Source organism: Xyrauchen texanus, chromosome 25 (genome assembly GCF_025860055.1).
Source record: "Xyrauchen texanus isolate HMW12.3.18 chromosome 25, RBS_HiC_50CHRs, whole genome shotgun sequence".
NCBI lineage: Eukaryota > Metazoa > Chordata > Actinopteri > Cypriniformes > Catostomidae > Xyrauchen > Xyrauchen texanus.
In genome coordinates, this window is record NC_068300.1 from 5600109 (window position 1) to 5618879 (window position 18771).

The window sequence follows — 18771 nt, forward strand, 5'->3', positions numbered from 1 at the left end:
GACGTCTTGAAGGTACTTGAAGGCTTATCCATATCTAGAACTCTGACAAATTGTTTCATAAGGCCCAATTTGATGTGCAGTGGGTGGTATCAGTACCTTCCAGGAGTCCAACAATGTCTCCCACTTGACGTTGCTCTTCCCCACAGAGAACTCTGTCCGTTGTGGCCAGTCCAAACTGTGGTAGTGCGCCTTGGTGTCCCTGCTATCCCAAAGGTAAAGATAGCAGGGAAACTTGGTAAAACTGCCTTGGAGACCCATCAGGAATGCCACCATTTCCCAGCCATACTTATCATACTTCAAGACATCCAGCAAGGTCTTGATATGTATCCACTTAGGCAGCTGGAACTAAACTGAACTGGTGGGCATAAGGCCTCTGTATTTTATACTACTATTTATATTACAGGAAAGTTCTAGAAGTTACTCCAAGTTTACTCAGCACTGTGTCTATCTGGAATGTTCTGGAAAATAGGTACATTTCAAAATATCACTGTCTTGGTCACAAAAGCCAAGTTTGTGGGCAATAATAGCCATTTTCTAAAGAGCCATTTTCTCTTTTGAGGCATAAGCATTTAGGAAATAACACTTACTACCCAGGAACCAAAAAAATTTAAAATATGTGTTATTGAATCTGAACATATTTGTGAAAAGCAAGCCACACAAAAATACCCTTTATTTTTGCAGCTAATTCTACACAATTGTGCAGACAATTTTCTTTACTTGAATTATTAAAATAGCTTAAGATGGTGCTATTAGCTTATTCTAAAATTAACCCCAGAAAACATATCCGTGGATTAGTGATTGTCTCAACTTTTTGGACCCTCACCTTTGCATCCCGGTGAGCTATAATGTTTAGACAATGATGAGAGTCGGACCATTGATTTAAAAAAATAATAATAAAATCACACTGGGTTCGTAGCATGATGATTCGGCTGTAACATCTCAGAATGTGCATTAATTTTCAGCAATTCAATGATGCGTGCTTCAAAATGAATGTGTAGAGCCGGCCTCTCATACACTGAAAACACCTCATCATGATCATCATGTGTACACTTGTGTGTGTGAGATGACAGAGAGAGAGCACTCTGAAGTGCACAGCACATACAGACTATGTATTTATTTACTTAAATTACTGCTTTATGGGGATTAATAATCACACTATGCCATGGAACATACTGCTTATCTGGAGGTGAGAAACGTCTGTCAAAAACACACTGAAACGGCAAAATAAAAGCTTGATTTAAACGGACACATGTTTTTGCTTAAATATATCACTTGTTGGGCACATTAAAAGTTGTGGCTTGAAAAGAGTGGAAACCCTGTACTCTCAGCAGGCCTGACTGTATGTTGTAGTTACGATCTGTCTGATTTTGTGGCTGAACCAAACCAAATAGTTATAGATCTACACTGGACAGACTACGTGGTGGTCGAGTATAACTGTATCAGCAGCTCCTGTGGCAGGTTGAACTTCCTCAGGTGGCGAAGGAAGTACAACCTCTGCTGAGCCTTCTTCACAATGGAGTCTATGTGGGTGTCCCACTTCAGGTCCTGAGAGAAGGTAGAGCCCAGGAACCTGAATGACTCCACTGATGCCACAGTGCTGTTCAGAATTGTGTGGGGGGATTTCTTTTGAAATCCACTGTCATCTCCACTGTTTTAAGTGTGTTTATCTCAAGGTTGTGACCGCATCAGACAGCCAGCTGTTCAACCTGCTTCTGTATGCAGACTCGTCACCTTTGCAGATGAGGCCAATGACCGTGGTGCCATCTGCAAACTTCAGGAGCTTGACAGAGGTGCAGTTATTAATTTACAGGGAGAAGAGCAGTAGAGCGAGAATGCATCCCTGAAGAGCACCAGTGCTAATAGTGAGGGTCCCGGATGTGAATTTCCCTAGTCTCACTAGCTGCTGCCTATCTGTCAGAAAGCTGGTGATCCATCGACAGATTGGGTGGGCACGGAGAGCTGGGTCAGTTTGTGCGAGAGAAGATCAGCCATGATGGTATTGAACAGTGGCCATCCAGTGTTCTCTTGGGCTGCACAGGACGGGGGGCTCCCTCTGCTGACATGAGACACATGTAGCATATTCGGGACAGTTTAGTTTTCTGTTAATTTAAATTTTAAATGCATTTAAATATTCATCTCATTAAAAGTTAAGTCATGATGCACTGAATAACTTTTTTTGTCTGATGTCACTATTAAAGCACATCCTTCATAATCTGAGAATGTTTCTAGTGTTTGATTTGCACTAATTAGCATGTGCATTTACAATGTATATATTCACATTTTAAAGCTTTTTTCCATTTACAGAAACATTAACTAAAATTGACCTTTGTGTACTTTCAGCTTAATTGTTTCTGATTTAATTAGGGTATGCATTTAGTTTATACAGTCGTTGATGTCAAAGATTTAAGCTATTTTTAGGCTTAACATTTCCTTAGTAATTAGTTAGTTAGTAATTTTGGCAATTTCCTTTTAATTACATTATTTTTATGAGAAAGGTTGAGGAATGCCAAAAATGTGGGAGTATATCTCTAAAAAATAGATGAGAAAAATGGGGTGGCATTTAAAATGCATGTTAGGGTCGAGATGATGATAATAATAATAATAAAATTATCTTCTATTTAAATATATTTTTTTAACTAAAGACAGAAAGAGAAAGTACGGTGAGACTGCAGGAAATGGCAGAGAAGAGATTACAGGGAAGACTGCAACAAAACTGCAATATTTGCTTTTAACATAATTTGTTATTGTTTTAAAATAGAGTTCCTAAGTATTAAAATATAGAGTTTGTCAATGGTATCAAAAAGTTTTTTGTTTTTTTTATTATTATGAAAAAAGCTAATTTTGCTTTCAATAAATTAAACTATAAAATATATAGTAAAGGTCTGTATAATTTACATGAATGTTGCACAATAGTACAAGAAAACAGTGTTGAGAAAGCAGCCCAAAATCACCAGAACTGAACAATAAAAGCCAGAATGAGTTTCTCAAACGCGTCCTCCAGTCCAGCAGGAGACAGAAAAGCGCCATTAAACTCAAGAAGATGAAAGAAGAATTGAGCGCTCAGTCGATACATGTTCAATGTGTTTATCTTCATTTGTGAGTTTATATTTGTTTTAATGTGTTTGTATTTTTCTGTGACGTTTTAATAATGTTAATTGAAGTTTATTATCGTCATATGTGTCGGTTTTGAGACAAACATGTTCAAATATTCAGTTTCAGAAGAAACAATATTCTCGTTCCCCTGCAATAAATTTACCATGTTTTAACTACAATAACCCTATTTTAATCATGATATCCGCAGTGAAACAACAGTAATACAGGGAAACGAAAACTATGTGTAAACAAATCATAATTTGTGATGACTGGTTTTACCAAAATTACCATAGTTTAACTGTGTTTACTATAGTAGTGTTACTATGGTATTTGTTATAAAACCATAGTAACCACACAATTATCCATGGCTAAACTATTGTAAAACAATACAGTATACTTTATCCAAACTATAGTTTTCATGGCCCAACTTATTCAAGGTTATTACAATATTACTATAGTAAACAGGTCATTGTAGTTACTAGTAAAGCCATTTTTACTACAGTATGATTTATTGTTTACAGTGTTTTTACTATAGATTAACCATGCGGTTACTATGGTAAACTACCACAGTAGCTATAGTTATGGTATTTTATTAGCACAGTTTTCATTTTCCTGTATTATTACAGTCCCTATGGTGTCATTTCAAATATAATGGTTGAAATATGTTACTGTAGTAAAATCATGGTCAATTCATTGCAGGCAGAACGTAAAACAATTTCAGAAAATAAAAAGTCCCGTCCTGTCCTCGAAGAGGCTCCACAGATATCTGAAAATATCATGATTCATTTCTGATATATGAGCTTGTTAAATTCAGCGGCTGATTGTAAATAAGTTACGTGAAGGTGAGAATATGTTGTATACCATAGTTAAATAGAGCTAAAAGAAGAAGAGTGAAGACAGTTTTTGCATTTGTAGGATTGGGTCAAGAGATGCATCTTTTTTTGAAGGTGGCTAAAGAATCAGCTGCTTCAATGCACTCTCAAGGTGAAATCATCAGGATTCGCACGAGTTTTCTACATTTGGCTGATTCGTATGATATTGTGTGACTTGACTCATTTGAATTCCTACAATTTTCACTACAGCCAATGCATTCACTGGACATCGTTTCCATCTAATTATTGACAATTACTTGCTTCTGTCACACACAACAGCTTCCTATCATGTTTACACACTCTACTGATCGCTTAGGTTTAGATAAGAGGTTTGGGTAAGAGCACAATATTAATAATTATGTCCTTAACCCTTAAACTCATGCTTCCGCATTAGACATCTGGAAATTTGCACGTGATTAATTCATACAAGTTTATGCAAACTACATGGGGTGAGACCATACGGAATAACCAACTCGTAAATTTCATGAGATAGGGTTGGGTGCTCAGGTGGGGTTTGGCAGGTCATTCCACCATCAAGGAACAGTTGAAGTGAAGATCCGGGAAAGTGATTTTGTGCCTGTGTCAGATGGCACAATGAGGTGCGGCTCACCTGCTGATCTTTAGCTTCTGGATGGCACATTGACTTGAAGTAGTGAGTGTAGGTAAGGGGTGTGGAGACAGCATAGCCAGTGGTTGTATATAATATTTACATTGGATATTCAAATGATTTCTCACTAGAAATCAAATGTGGTCGAGTGACTGTGATGCTTGTGTGACACTCCATGAAAACAGGTTTCAAAAGAGAAGCGGGAACACAAGATGAAAATCATTGAACTGATCTTTTCTAGTCTGATCAATGTCAGTCCATTATATCATGATTTTTTTAATATGAATGATTTCATCACTGTAATCTCTTAGCTGAAGAAAGAGGTGACGTCACTGAAGACAAAACTGATGGAGAGAGACGACAGGTTACAGGTTAAACATTCATTTCATCCTTAAAGTTGAGATTGTAAGCTTTCAAATGATGTGATATGATGAATGGTACAGTTGTGATTGTGTTGTGTTTGTTAGGAGCTGGAAAAGGTTTCCTGTCAATCTTCAGTGTGTGTGACTGATGGGACCTCCACAGAATGTCAGGATTCAGTGTGGAGCAGCAGAGATCAGTCCACACCACAGCGACTGCTGGACAAACTCTCTGAACAGAGATCCAGAGACACACAGGACTCACAGCTCACTTTACTCTGTCCTACTGACGGTAATCAGAGTGATCAAACCTCCACAGAGTCTCTGACTTCTGTCTGTAACACTGAAGAACAGCAGATGCTGCAGACACCAGTGAAGATTGAAGTGAAACTGGAGGAGATAAAAGAAGAAACCATAGAAGATGAAAAACATTTTATTCCTTCAGGTATGCTTCTTTCTTTATAACAGCTTTGTTGTCTTTTACAAATGTACATATATTCCAGTGTTTCCTATATTGCTGTTTAGAGGCGGAGCTGCACTTCTACTGGATCAAAAAAAAGAAAGAAGTGCTGATGTGCGATGGCCGTCAGAATTAAGGAAAACACTGCACTTTTTGTGTTCCATGTACAGCTTTAGAAACATCTCTCCAATTAGTAGTACTGAATTTTCAAAGTCTAATTAAGCGATGTCAATCAAACCGAGAATCGGATTGAGTCAAAACGAGATCTTGTGAATCGAAATCGGATCAAAACGGGCATCTGTGCTGATACCCAGCCCTACTTGGCAAAAAAATCTCAACGTTCTCTCTTTGCACAGACAAACAAACAAGTGTCAGCCAGTGATGAAGAATTTTACCAATTAGAAATGAGCATTAATAATTCAGATTCAAAGTAATGGCTATCATCCAATCACTGACAGCCATGTTAAAATAACATTTAGCATTATACACTATAAATCCATGTACTGATCATCATTGTCCCATGTCTGTCAAACATGTTGAGTGACCCAAACATCATCTGCAGCCTGAAACTGAACTTTTGACCACAAGATTGAAGTAAATCCACTTGGCTTTATGGGAAAGCTATAGGACCTATTTAGTGAATGACTTAACCTCCTGTGTGCTGTCTGTCTGCACTGGTATCAGAACAGTTAAAAATGCATCTTATTTTCATCCTAACTTCATATAAAGCCTCTGAAATGCAAAGTAAATACAGGATTTCTATTGTCCAGTGTAGTGGTCATTGTGTTTAACAGTGTGCCGTTTTGCGATGAATCACTCAAATGTAATAAATGGGCTATTGGATGAAACTAGAGACTCTCTTGACTCAAAAAGGTTTCAACATAAACTGAAGTCAAGTTTATTTGTATAGCACCTTTCATAACACACATTGTTTCAAAGCAGCTTTACAGAAGATCAGCATTAACAGACAATAAAACTTTAATGTCTATAATGTCGATGAATCATCATTGTGTAATTTAGATAAAATACGATTCTTAATCGTGTTTAAAAATAATTAAGTAATAATTGTATTAATAACCGCAGTGAGCAAGCTGAAGGCGACTGTGGCAAGGAACACAAAACTCCATAAGATGTAGATTAATGGAGGAAAATAACCTTGGGAGAAACCAGACTCACTGTGGGGGCCAGTTCCCCTCTGGCTAACATTATGAATGTAATGTAAATATTCATTATGTATAGTTAAAATCATGGTTTAAAATTATTAAACTAAGTAAGTGTTAAGGGTCAGTGTTTAAACATCGATTGTGTTTGAACTGTAAGATTAATGACCAAAGTCTTTGAAGTCCATCCTGGATTAATTGCAAAAGTCCACATAGATGCAATTGTCTTTGTTAATTGGCTGATGAAGAATTTTGTTGGCAATAGTTAGTCTATAAGTTCCATTTCAAGATCGTAGTCCATCAATAGACCGAGGTGATGCAGGTTGGAGTTGATTGATAATAGACTGAAGTTATGTTGGGCTGACACCGGCTGCATTTAGTCATCATCATTCTGCGACATGTAGCAGTGGAGTCCAACATGAAGCAGGAATGGAGCTGGATCCAGCCGGTTCTGGTGACATCAGGATAGGAGTCCCGAGGTTGAGAAAGGGAAATAAATAAAATGATGTAAGCATAGATGCCATTACATTTATTGCAAAGTTATGGATCATGCTCAATATTTCTGGTTTCGGCAGACCCAACTAAAGCAGCCTAATTGTGGATTGGAGGATAAATTAGGTGTATGCCTGGCTAAATAGATGAGTCTTTGGTCTAGACTTAAACTGAGAGAGTGTGTCTGCATCTCAAACAGTGTTAGGAAGACTATTCCATAGTTTAGGTGCCAAATATGAGAAGGATCTTCCTCCTTTTGTGGATTTTGATATTCTAGGAACTATTAACAGGCCAGAATTTTGCGATCTTAATGAACATGTTGGAATAAAGCGTTTTAGTGATGGCTTAGTGAGGTTTCTGACCAGATGTAGTTTTGTTGCCATTTCTCCCAAAGACAAAATCCGCTGAGATCGGGCCATTTTGTTTTGACACATGGCAAAAGTTTAACCCTTTGCTGACAGCACAGCCAGTTTAAATAAAATGATGTATAGCATATAGTGAATACAAAACACAATGTTCATGCAGAAGGATGCTAGGTTGAAATTTATGTGCACAGCTCATTTTTATTTATATTGTGTTAGTGCTTTAAACATTCCAAGTAGAGGCTGAACGATATTGGATTTTGCCGATACGATAACTGAAGTTATGGGAAAGGCAATATGAAAGTAATGTAATCAAATTACTTTGTTGCTTTTTGATTACCTCAAGATCACGTATGTGAATAAAGTCAAGAGAAAAGCTATAAATTCTCCAAGACTTTTAATCATGCCTTCTGAATGTAAAATAAACTTATTTTAATAATGTTATGAGTGATGTTGCTATTATTATATACAGTATAAAAAAACATGAAACACAAGGACACTGCCTCCTTAATAGGAAAAGAGAATATCTTCAAATGTAGAACAGCTCCACATTTTAACCAAATCAGGTGATCTGTTACAGAAAATAGTTTATTTTCTCATAAAGCAAATACAGTTAGGACAGATGCACCTGAATTATGTCTTGGTTAACATTAAACCAAATCTGACAGGATATACCTCAAATTCACAAGTTGAATTCTGCCATATATTGCAGTTAGTGTGTGAACTAATTGCCACTGACCATTCATTAACTTCCGACTGCAAGAGGTAGATCACAAGATTTTCTGTAATAGGTAGATTTTCTAAAAACTGTAAGATTAATGACTTATGTCTTTGAAGTCTATCCTGGATTAACTGCAGAAGTTCACATTGATGCATTGTACTTCTTGGTGAAGGCTTCTGTTGGCAATTAATTAATAGTCTATGTATACAATTTTAAGAGTGTAGTCCATCATTAGACCAAGGTGATGCAGGCCAAGATCAGTGAGGTGCTTTACAGTTCAACCGGCCGGTAATTTATGCAAGGTCTATCCTAAATCCAAGGTTCAGGCAATGGCATATGAAGTATCCCATGTCTTATGATTGGAGTTGGCGTCAGTTCATCCTCTGAAATCCATCATAATAGACTGAAGTGATGTCTGGCTGGCACCGTCTGCATTTAGTCATCATCACTCAGAGACATTTAGCCATGGAGTCCAATGGCAAGCAGGAATGGAATGGAGCTGGATCCGTCCGGTTCTGGTGACCTTGGGATAGACATGGAAACAAACAGAATAATGTTAGCATAGATGCCATTAAATCATTTTTGCAGAGTTATAGATCATTGTAACATGTTCAAACTCGGAGATGGAAGGGAGGAGACGGCGAGCAGTGATGCAGTCAAGTAAGACTCTTTATTTATCTGCCTTCAACACTCTGCGTTCACTCTTCTCTGTGCTTTTCTCAGTTTAATCAGATCAGTGTAACACAATCTTTGTCATCACAAACTACTCTGAGTCTTCTGATTCACAATAACATAAGACAGGCTAATCACTGGTCACTCGTGTCGTTTTCTCTCTCCCATCTGGTGGTGGTGTGGCCATTTATATGCTGCTCTCCCCATGCTCACTGGAATTAGAGACAGGTGTTAAGACATAATTTAGCTCAGATGCAAGCGCCCTTACCGCTTTCTCTCTCCGGACGGGTGCTCGACCACTGCCCCGCTGCCACAATCATGATCAGTGTTTCTAGGTCCAGTAGACCTAATTAAAGCAGCCTAATTGTGTGGTGAAGAATAAATTAGTTGTATGCCTGGCTAAATAGATGAGTCTTTAGTCTAGACTTAGTCTGCATCCTGAAGAGTGTAAGGGAGACTATTTCATAGTTTAGGAGCCAAATAGTAAAAGGATCTACCTCCTTTTGTGGATTTTGATACTCTAGGAACTATTAATTGGCCAGAATTTTGTTATCGTAATGAACATGATGGAATATAGCGTGGAAGAAGGTCACTTAAATACTGCAGAGATTTGACCATTCAAATATTTTAAAGAATTTTAAAATTAATGCGAAATTTAACAGGTAGCCAATGTAACAACAATAAAATGGAACTAATATGATCATATTTCTTGGTTCTACTCAGCACTCTTGCTGCTGGAGTTTTTGTTCAATTGGTTTTTGAACCAATTGAAATGTACTTATTGAACTTGCTGGACATCCTCCCAGTAATGCATTACAATAATCTAGTCTTGAGGTCATGAACGCATGAATTCGTTTTTCGGCATCAGCAACAGAGATCATGTGTCGTAATTTAGCAATATTTCTTAGGTGGAAGAATGCTGTTCTACAAACATTAGTAATTTGATTTTCAAATCAAATATAACACCTAAGTTCTTCGCTGTTGAAGATGATGTTTTTGGTCCCATAATTAGTACCTCTGTTATGTCAGAATTGAGTAGAAGGAAATTTCTGGCCATCCAATCTTTGATTTCATTGATACACTCTGCCAATTTGGAGAATTGTGAAATTTTGTCGGGTTTCGAAGAAATATAAAGTTGGGTATTGTCAGCATAACATTGGAAACATATTCCATGATTTCTGATAATATGTCCCAGGGGAAACATATACAGGAAGAAAAGAAGAGGCCCTAAAACTGATCCCTGTGGCCCTCCATACTTGACTTTTGTTTGATTTGACAATTCCTTGTTTACATAGACAAAGTGGTAGCGGTCTGCTAAATGGTACCTAACCCATGCTAATACAAGTCCACAAATGCCAACATAATTCTCCAACCTATTCAAGAGAATGTTGTGATCAATCGTGTCAAAGGCAGCACTAAGATATAAAAGCACTAGAACAGAAATTCAGCCGCAATCAGGTGATAGGAGCAAGTCATTAGTAACTCTGATAAGTGCAGTCTCTTTACTGTGGTGGGGCCTAAATCCTGACTGTAATTGTTCATATATACTATTTCTCTGTAGAAATGAATATAATTGGGAGGACACTACTTTTTGTAGTATTTTTTACATAAAATGGAGATTTGAAATAGGTCTATAATTAACTTCTTAATAAGTGGTTTGATAGCTGCCATTTTAAAGTTTCTTGGGATATGTCCTAAAGATATTGAGGAGTTAATAATATTAAGAAGCGGTTCTGAGATTACTGGGAATACCTCTTTAAAGAGCTTAGTTGGTACTGGATCTAACATGCATGTTGTGGCTTTTGATTATTCAATAACTTTTGTTAGCTCTTCATGACCTATGACAGCAACGGATTGAAGTTGCACGTGAGTCACTATCTACAGTCAAATACCACAAACTAATGTTTATGGGTGACTCTATGTTTATGTTTAAGGAGACAAAATAATACATTTAATGACAAAAATAAATAAAAATAGAACATTAAAACATTTATTGTTTTAAATAATAGATCAAAATAGATTTCCTTATTCCTACTTTCTATGAGTTCTCAAATGTTATATTTACTCCCTCACCCATACTTTTGTACTTCTTAACAATACATTTATAACAAGTATCAAAACCAGATAAATTATCCATTGCACTTTCCCCTAAGAACTTAAAGATTTTTTCAGTTAAGTTGGTTTTCATGTGTACAATCTGGATTTTTTTCAACAAAGAAAAAAGTGCTGTCCCAATTACTGTTGTCATTACATAAAATTTCAGAGAACAATTTTAGAGTTTCAAATGAAGCCAGGGCTGAATATGGCATACAGGGCATTTTCCTGGTGGGCTGACAAACTTTGGGGCCAATCAGGGGTGGACTGACCATCGGGAGAACCGGGCTGACCGCTAAATGAGTGGAATGGGCTGCGATAAGCTCAAATGAGCCGCCGCGTTATGCAGAACGGGCCACAAAACGGCACTGTGATATGATGAATGGGGCAGCGATATGCAGAAAAGGACAGAGACAACCCGCTGTTTTTATTCTTTCTGCCCTGCATCACATTACCTTTGAATGAGTACAAATTCAATCATACAAATTTATGAAACAACATTTATTATAACCTTCTTTCACATGACAAAGATTCTTTCTTTTTGTGAAAACCTACTTTTTCAAGAGCCTTTTTAGCCTGCTCTACATCTGCCTACTCAATGAGAAAAATTCAGTACATAGCCCAACAAAAATTATTTTTGTGAAGCATAAATGTAATTACATTTAAATTTAAAAGTGATTATAAAAGCAATAAAATATCAAATAAAAGATAAATAGTAAATACAAAAATAAATTGGGCTATCTTTTAGCTATTGTGTTTTTCATACAGAATACAAGTATGTATTCTGTTACAAGTATTGCGTTACTCCCCAAAAGTTTGTTAATTTTGATGCAAATAAAATGCTTGTCCTCACAGCTGGTTCAGGATTTCTTCCTGGAGTTACATCAGCATTTCATGTCGGTAGTAAAAACAGCTTTCTGTGTTTTAGCGCCACCAGCTGCATTGGTTTTGGTAACTACAGCGGCTCCTGGCACATGTTCCAAATAAAATATTTTATTGGTCAGGGCATTTCATCGCCCAGTGAAGAAATAAAAAAATCGACACTCACCATAAAAAAAAAAAACCCTGCTTTGTCGACCCGTGAATGTTCACTCCAGGTGAGAATGGCTTCATAGGCATCCATTGTTTCAATTCAAGCTTTGATAATCGCAGAGAGAAATTGCGGCAAAAATGTGCACTTGGTGTGCAAAGGGCTTAATCAAGTTTAAAATCATGAAATTTGTATTCCCATTCACTAGCAGTGTATGGACCTACAGAGCTGATATGTTCTTCTAAAATTCATTTTGCAGAAGAATGTCCAATACATCTGGGATGGCATGAGGGTGAGGAAATGATGAGACATTTTCATTTTTGGGTGAACTATCCCTTTTATTCCATTTTGTGCTCAGAGTAACAGATATGCTCTGAGTTCGGTTGTAGGGAACACTGATGTACTCAACCCTTGTTGTTCCAAACATGTATGACTTTCATTCTGTGATGGTAGTTCACAATCAGTCTGAATGACCATAATCATGAAATGTAGTTATCAGTCAAATTGATGGCATAAATATAGACATTTTACACAGCAAAAATCACAAATAAATACTGGATGTTTGCTGTGTTCTGGTATTAAATTAGGGTTCAATTTGATGATTTAAATTTGACTCTCTTGAATTGTATTTTTTTTAATCAATTTACTGTGTTCATTGCAGATCTGATGGAAGTGAAAGAGGAAAGTCAAGAGCTGAATGAAGTGGAGGAGAAACCTCATGATTTCAAAACTGGAGAAAAATCTTTGAGTGACTCAAAGTCTAAAAAGAATTTCTCACCAAAAATGCCTCGAAGTAAAGCAGCCAAGAAATGTTTTACCTGCTCTCTGTGTGGAAAGAGTTTCACGTGTAAAAGTCAGCTTAATAGACACATGAGAATTCACACAGGAGAGAGACCTTACACGTGTCATGAGTGTGGAAAAAGTTTTGCATATGTTAACTATTTCAAGGATCATCTCCGAATTCACTCTGGAGAAAAAACATTTGAATGCGAACAGTGTGGTAAAACATTTGTTTTGAAATCAGGCCTAAAACTACATCTGAAAACACACACAAATGAGAAGCCTTACAAGTGTTCTTTTTGTGGAAAGAGTTTTGCTCGCCTGTCCTATTTTAAAGAGCACCAGACAATTCATACCGGTGTGAGTGATTATATGTGCCTTCAATGTGGAAAGATCTTTATTAGAGCTGGGAACTTGAAAGAACACCAACGAATTCATACTGGAGAAAAACCGTACAAGTGCTCACACTGTGGAAAGAGTTTCACTCACTCACATAACGTGAAAACACACGAGAGAATCCATACTGGAGAGAAACCTTATAAGTGCTCACACTGTGAAATGAGCTTCACTTGGTCAAAGTCCCTAAAAACACATGAGAGACTTCATACTGGAGAAAAACCTTACAAGTGCTCACACTGTGGAAAGAGTTTCACTCACTCACATAACGTGAAAACACACGAGAGAATCCACACTGGAGAGAGACCTTACAAGTGCTCACACTGTGAAATGAGCTTCACTTGGTCAAAGTCCCTAAAAACACATGAGAGAATTCATCCTGGAGAGAAACCTTACCACTGCTTCTGATGTGGGAGGAGTTTCAGAGCATCAAGTGTTAACTATGAATTACTTTAATTATTGAGCAAAAATCATCTTCAGGTCAAACAAGATCAAATAAATAAATGGAAATTCAGATAAACCCAAAGACCGTGATACCACACGTACATCACCCAAACGTCTGTTGAATGTGTGTGTGTGAAGAAGTATTTTTTAGGTTGTTTGTTTATCTGCAATATTTCAATAAAGCAATGTTTCTGCAATAAAGATGTTTCCTCTCTGATGTCAGTAAGACAATCAGCACATGTCTTTAAGATGTTTATGATTTAAAATATTTGTAAATCTTATCTTTTAAGATTTTTAGCAGATGTTTATTTGGTTACAATGCTTTCCAGATAAAACTATATAAAATTAACATCTCAGAGATATAAGTGTGCTATCTGTGGATCGAATTTCTCCCAAAAGAACAGCATCATTTAAGAGAATAACAAGACATTGAAGAAGAATCAGAATGAGCTTTATTGCCAAGTATTCTCACAAGGACTTTTTTTTTTTTTTGGTGATGGGAGAAACAAGTGCACACAAAACATTACAGTGAGACACAGAATATAAAACAAGGTTAGAGTACAAACAGAAATACAAATAATAATAGAACATATGACAGAATGGTATATGTACATATGCAAGTGGTAGTGTGCAAGGTAGATTTATGTACAGTTATTGAATTAAAAATGTGAATTTTTATATCTACATGAGATATGTATTTACATTACTGCACTTTGAATGGACGAGACAAGGCATCTCAAGGTGGCCTCCAGCTCTTGATTCATCCTCTCAGTTTGCCCATTGGACTGAGGATGAAACCCCGAAGGGAGGCTAATAGATGCACCCAGGAGTCTGCAGAGGGCCTTCCAGAACCGAGAAGTAAATTGTAGTCCACAGTCTGACACAATGTCCTGTGGGATGCCATGTAGTCGGACAACATATTGCAAGCTTAGCTGTTTCTTGGGCAGAGGGCAACTTGGTTAAGGGTATGAAATGGCAAACCTTGGAAAATCTGTCAACGATAACAAAAATGACAGTGTTACCTTCAGATGGGAGAAGCAGTGGGAGCAACCACCCTTGAGGAAGCGATTAAAAAAAAAAAAGTGCCCACCTGGCCTGACACTTAGCCTCCTGTATGTAGGATAAGTTCTTATGGTCAGTCCAGACCAGGAATGGATGATTAGCCCCCTCTAGCCAGTGTCTCCACTCATCCAATGCCACCTTGACCGCAAGTAGTTCTCTGTTGCCAATGTCGTAATTACGTTCACTGGGAGAGAGACGGTGTGAGAGAAAAGTGCACTGGTGTAGTTTCCCATCAGTGCTTGCTCGTTGGGAAAGTATAGCCCCCACGTTAGAGGCAGCAACTTCAATGATAAAAGGGAGCTCCGGTTCAGGCAGGGTAAGTATTGGAGCTGTGACAAAATGCTTCTTCATATCCATGAATGCCTTGTCTGTCTCTGAGGTCCAAGAAAGCTTTACTTAATAAACTTTACTTTAAATTACCTTTAATACGGGCAGCAAGAGGTGCAATTATGGAGCTAAAATTCCTTATCTATAGAAATTGGCAAACCTCAAAAAGCATTGTAGCTCCTTAACTGTGATGGTGCGTGGCCAGTCAGTAACTGCCCGAGTCTTGCAAGGGTCCATCTGGATGTGACCATTTGAGACAATAAACCCAAGGAATGAGATTGTTGGCCGATGGAACTTGCACTTCTCCACCTTAACAAACAGGTTGTTCTTCAGGAGGTGATGTAAGACTTGTCTGACATGTTGCACATGCTCGTGGAGGCTCTTGGAGAAGATACGTATATCATCTAAATATACAAAAAACTAAATTATTTAGCATATCTCTGAGGACATCGTTAATGAGAGCTTGAAATACAGCGGGGGCATTAACTAAACCAAAAGGCATAACCAATTATTCATAATGACCACAAGAGGTGTTAAAAGCGGTTTTCCATTCATCACCTTCACGAATACGGACAAGGTTATAAGCATTTCGCAGGTCTAACTTGGTGAAAATTGTCGCTCCCTGAAGCAACTCAAAAGCAGAAATCATTAGGGGAAGTGGTAACCTTATTCAGTCCACGGTGGTTTATGCAAGGACGGAGCCCGCCATCCTTCTTCTCGACAAAAAAGAAGCCTGCTCCAGCAGGTGAGGAGGAAGGGCGTATGAACCCAGAGTCCAGAGCATCCTTGATATAATTCTCCATGGCAACTCTTTCAAGGGCAGAGAGAATAAATCTGACCACGAGGCGAGCAGGTTCCAGGCAACATTTCAATGCCACAGTCATAGGATCGATGAGGGGGAAGAAGACCAGCTCACATCTTACTGAAGATCTCTTTTAGATCCATGTATTCTTGAGGGACTCTGGATAATTCAGGGGAGACTTGGGACTTGAGAGTGGGAGAAGGTCTAGCGAAAAGACAAGTAGCATGACACAAGGTTCCCCATTCAATTATTGAACCAAAAGTCCATTTGATATGTGGATTATGATGGTTCAACCAAGGATATCCTAGGACCACAGAGAATTCTGGAGAGAGAGAATAACATGAAACTGAAGAGTCTCCTGATGTTCCCCCACACACAGACGTAGTGGAGCAGTGAGATGATGGATCTTACCCGAACCAAGGGGACAAGAGCAGTGACATTCACAGGAGGTGGCCAAAGGGATCTTGAGTCGAGAGGCTAGGTTAGCGTCCAAGAAGAGTCCACGAAGGCCTTCAAAGGTGGTTCAGCCCTTCCCCAAGAAAGTGATATGTTGAGGAGGACTCCAGTTGCCCCAGACTCAGGAGTAGTTGCTTGACCCGTCACAGTCCTCCCTTCCCTGGATGGGCCTTATCTTTTCCCATCAGTGCGGGGCAGGAATATCTGAAGAGTCTAGGTTCCCCACAATAGAGACAGCACCTCTCCTTAATTCTTCGGTCACGTTCTGACTGAGAGAGATGGGTACGCCCCATCTGCATGGGCTCCTCCAGAGCAGAAGTTAAACTTGTGGAAAGATCAGAGGAACCCGAACTTCAAATGATGGGTAAGGGGTGGAGTGACGTTCACTCCTTCTCTCCCTAAGTCGGTTATCTATCCGTTTAGACAAATCAATCAGTGTCTCCAGATCTGCCACAGCCTCTCTGGAGACTATTTCATCCTTGATAGTGTGAAGAATTTGGACAAGCAGTTGCTCATGTCTCCAAACCAAATGTTTGTGCCTTTCCATGGTGGATTGTTGACTGGTTACTGTAGTAAAATCATGGTAAATTTATTGCGGGTGGAACATAAAACAATTTCAGAAAATAAAAAGTCCCGCCCTGTCCTCGAAGAGGCTCCATAGAAATCTGAGAATATCATGATTCATTTCTGATATATGATCTTGTTAAATTCTTGTTAAATAGTGGCCAACCGGGGGATTGTCAGGAGTCACACAGATGAACTCTTTGTATGCAATGGAGAGTCATTGAGATGCACAAAAGGAATGTCCATCTCCAAGCAAAGACTTTCTTACTGGATTGTCAATGCAATTGCCTTGGCTTTTGAGTCGCAGTGTACCCAATTAGTGTTAAAGCACACTCAACTTAGGCATGGCCTCTTCATGGGCATGGACAAATGGTGTGTTCTTGCAAGACATATGTTTTAAGATTAAGATTCAACTTTATTGTCATTGTGCAGAGCCACTGAAATGCAGTTGTTTTCACATATCCCAACTCAGCTGGGAGTTGCGCAGGGTCAGCCATGAAACAGCGCCGCTGGAGCAGATAGGGTAAAGGGCCTTGCTCAAGGGCCCAACAGTGGTATATTGGCGGTGCTGGGGCTTGAACCCCTGACCTTTCAGTCAGTAACCCAGAGCCTTAGCCGCTGAGCCACAAGTGTTCACAAGTCAAATATATATACTTATGTTCCTCCCTTTACTGATGAGCTTCATTCAGGCATTGTTATTTACCATAAGTCACAAGCACTTACATTATAAATAAATTCCCTTCTTGACAGGGTTTGTGAAGGAGTTAATTCATCCTATATGACTATAGTTCATATATTCATTCTGAGTGCTGGCCAAACATGAGGGTCACTAACTGCGGCATACTCATGTCGGTCACCGTCCCACAAGACTGCGGTGTCATGTTTCTTTTCTGGGAGGTTATGTTATGTAGTGCGGCGTGATGGGATTCTGTTCCCCATATGCATTAATAAATGCAATGCCAAGTGTACGGAGTCGTTAGGGAAAGTCTCGGTTACTTGCGTATGTTCCCTGAGGCAAAGGGAATCAGACATTACGAACGCTAGCAGCACTACAAGATTCAGAGATCTTGAGGCACGAGACAAAAACTATTTATGGAAGTGCAAATATATTACTACATACGTGTTTCATGTCTCCAGCAACCATCAATACCTTTTAAAGTGGTTAGTAATTTTGGCAATTTCCTTTTAATTACGTTATTTGTATGAGAAAGGTTGAGGAATGCCAAAAATGTGGGAGTATATCTCTAAAAAAATAGATGAGAAAAATGGGGTGGCATGTAAAATGCATGTTAGGGTAAAGATAATAATACTAAAATTATCTGCTATTTAAATGTTTTTTTTTTTTTTTTTTTTTTTTTTTTAACAAAAGACAGAAAGAGAAAGTACGGTGAGACTGCAGGAAATGGCAGAGAAGAGTTTACAGGGAAGACTGCAACAAAACTGCAATATTTGCTTTTAACATAATTTGTTATTGTTTTAAAACAGAGTTCCTATTAAAATATAGAGTTTGTCAATGGTATCAAAATGTATTTTTTTTTTATTTATTATGAAAAAAGCTAATTTTGTAACAATGCTTTCAATAAATTAAACTATAAAATATATAGTAAAGGTCTGTATAATTTACATGAATGTTGCACAATAGTACAAGAAAACAGTGTTGAGAAAGCAGCCCAAAATCACCAGAACTGAACAATAAAAGCCAGAATGAGTTTCTCAAACGCGTCCTCCAGTCCAGCAGGAGACAGAAAAGCGCCATTAAACTCAAGAAGATGAAAGAAGAATTGAGCGCTCAGTCGATACATGTTCAATGTGTTTATCTTCATTTGTGAGTTTATATTTGTTTTAATGTGTTTGTATTTTTCTGTGACGTTTTAATAATGTTAATTGAAGTTTATTATCGTCATATGTGTCGGTTTTGAGACAAATGTGTTCAAATATTCAGTTTCAGAAGAAACAATATTCTCGTTCCCCTGCAATAAATTTACCATGTTTTAACTACAATAACCCTATTTTAATCA

The 18771-nt window shown here is 38.1% G+C and overlaps 2 protein-coding genes and 1 pseudogene across 5 annotated transcripts in view; 2 read left to right on the forward strand and 1 right to left on the reverse strand.

Moving 5' to 3' along the window:
* The window catches only part of LOC127618560 (zinc finger protein 501-like), a 346529-nt gene that overhangs the window by 280315 nt on the left and 47443 nt on the right, over positions 1 to 18771 (reverse strand). The window lies entirely within an intron of this gene.
* The window catches only part of LOC127618590 (zinc finger protein 501-like), a 43961-nt gene that overhangs the window by 9999 nt on the left and 15191 nt on the right, over positions 1 to 18771 (forward strand). The window contains exons 1-2 of one of the 4 annotated variants that reach the window (XM_052091144.1): positions 3053 to 3096; positions 4884 to 4943. The exons of 1 other annotated variant lie outside the window; for it this stretch is intronic. In XM_052091144.1, the coding sequence (XP_051947104.1) occupies positions 3079 to 3096; positions 4884 to 4943 (78 nt within the window). In that variant the 5' untranslated portion in view covers positions 3053 to 3078. Of the gene's footprint in view, positions 1 to 3046; positions 3097 to 4883; positions 4944 to 18528; positions 18579 to 18771 lie in introns of those variants that run through there. 2 more of the 4 variants (XM_052091147.1, XM_052091145.1) reach the window with 2 other exon arrangements.
* LOC127618604 (zinc finger protein 239-like) lies at positions 5248 to 13734 on the forward strand (annotated as a pseudogene).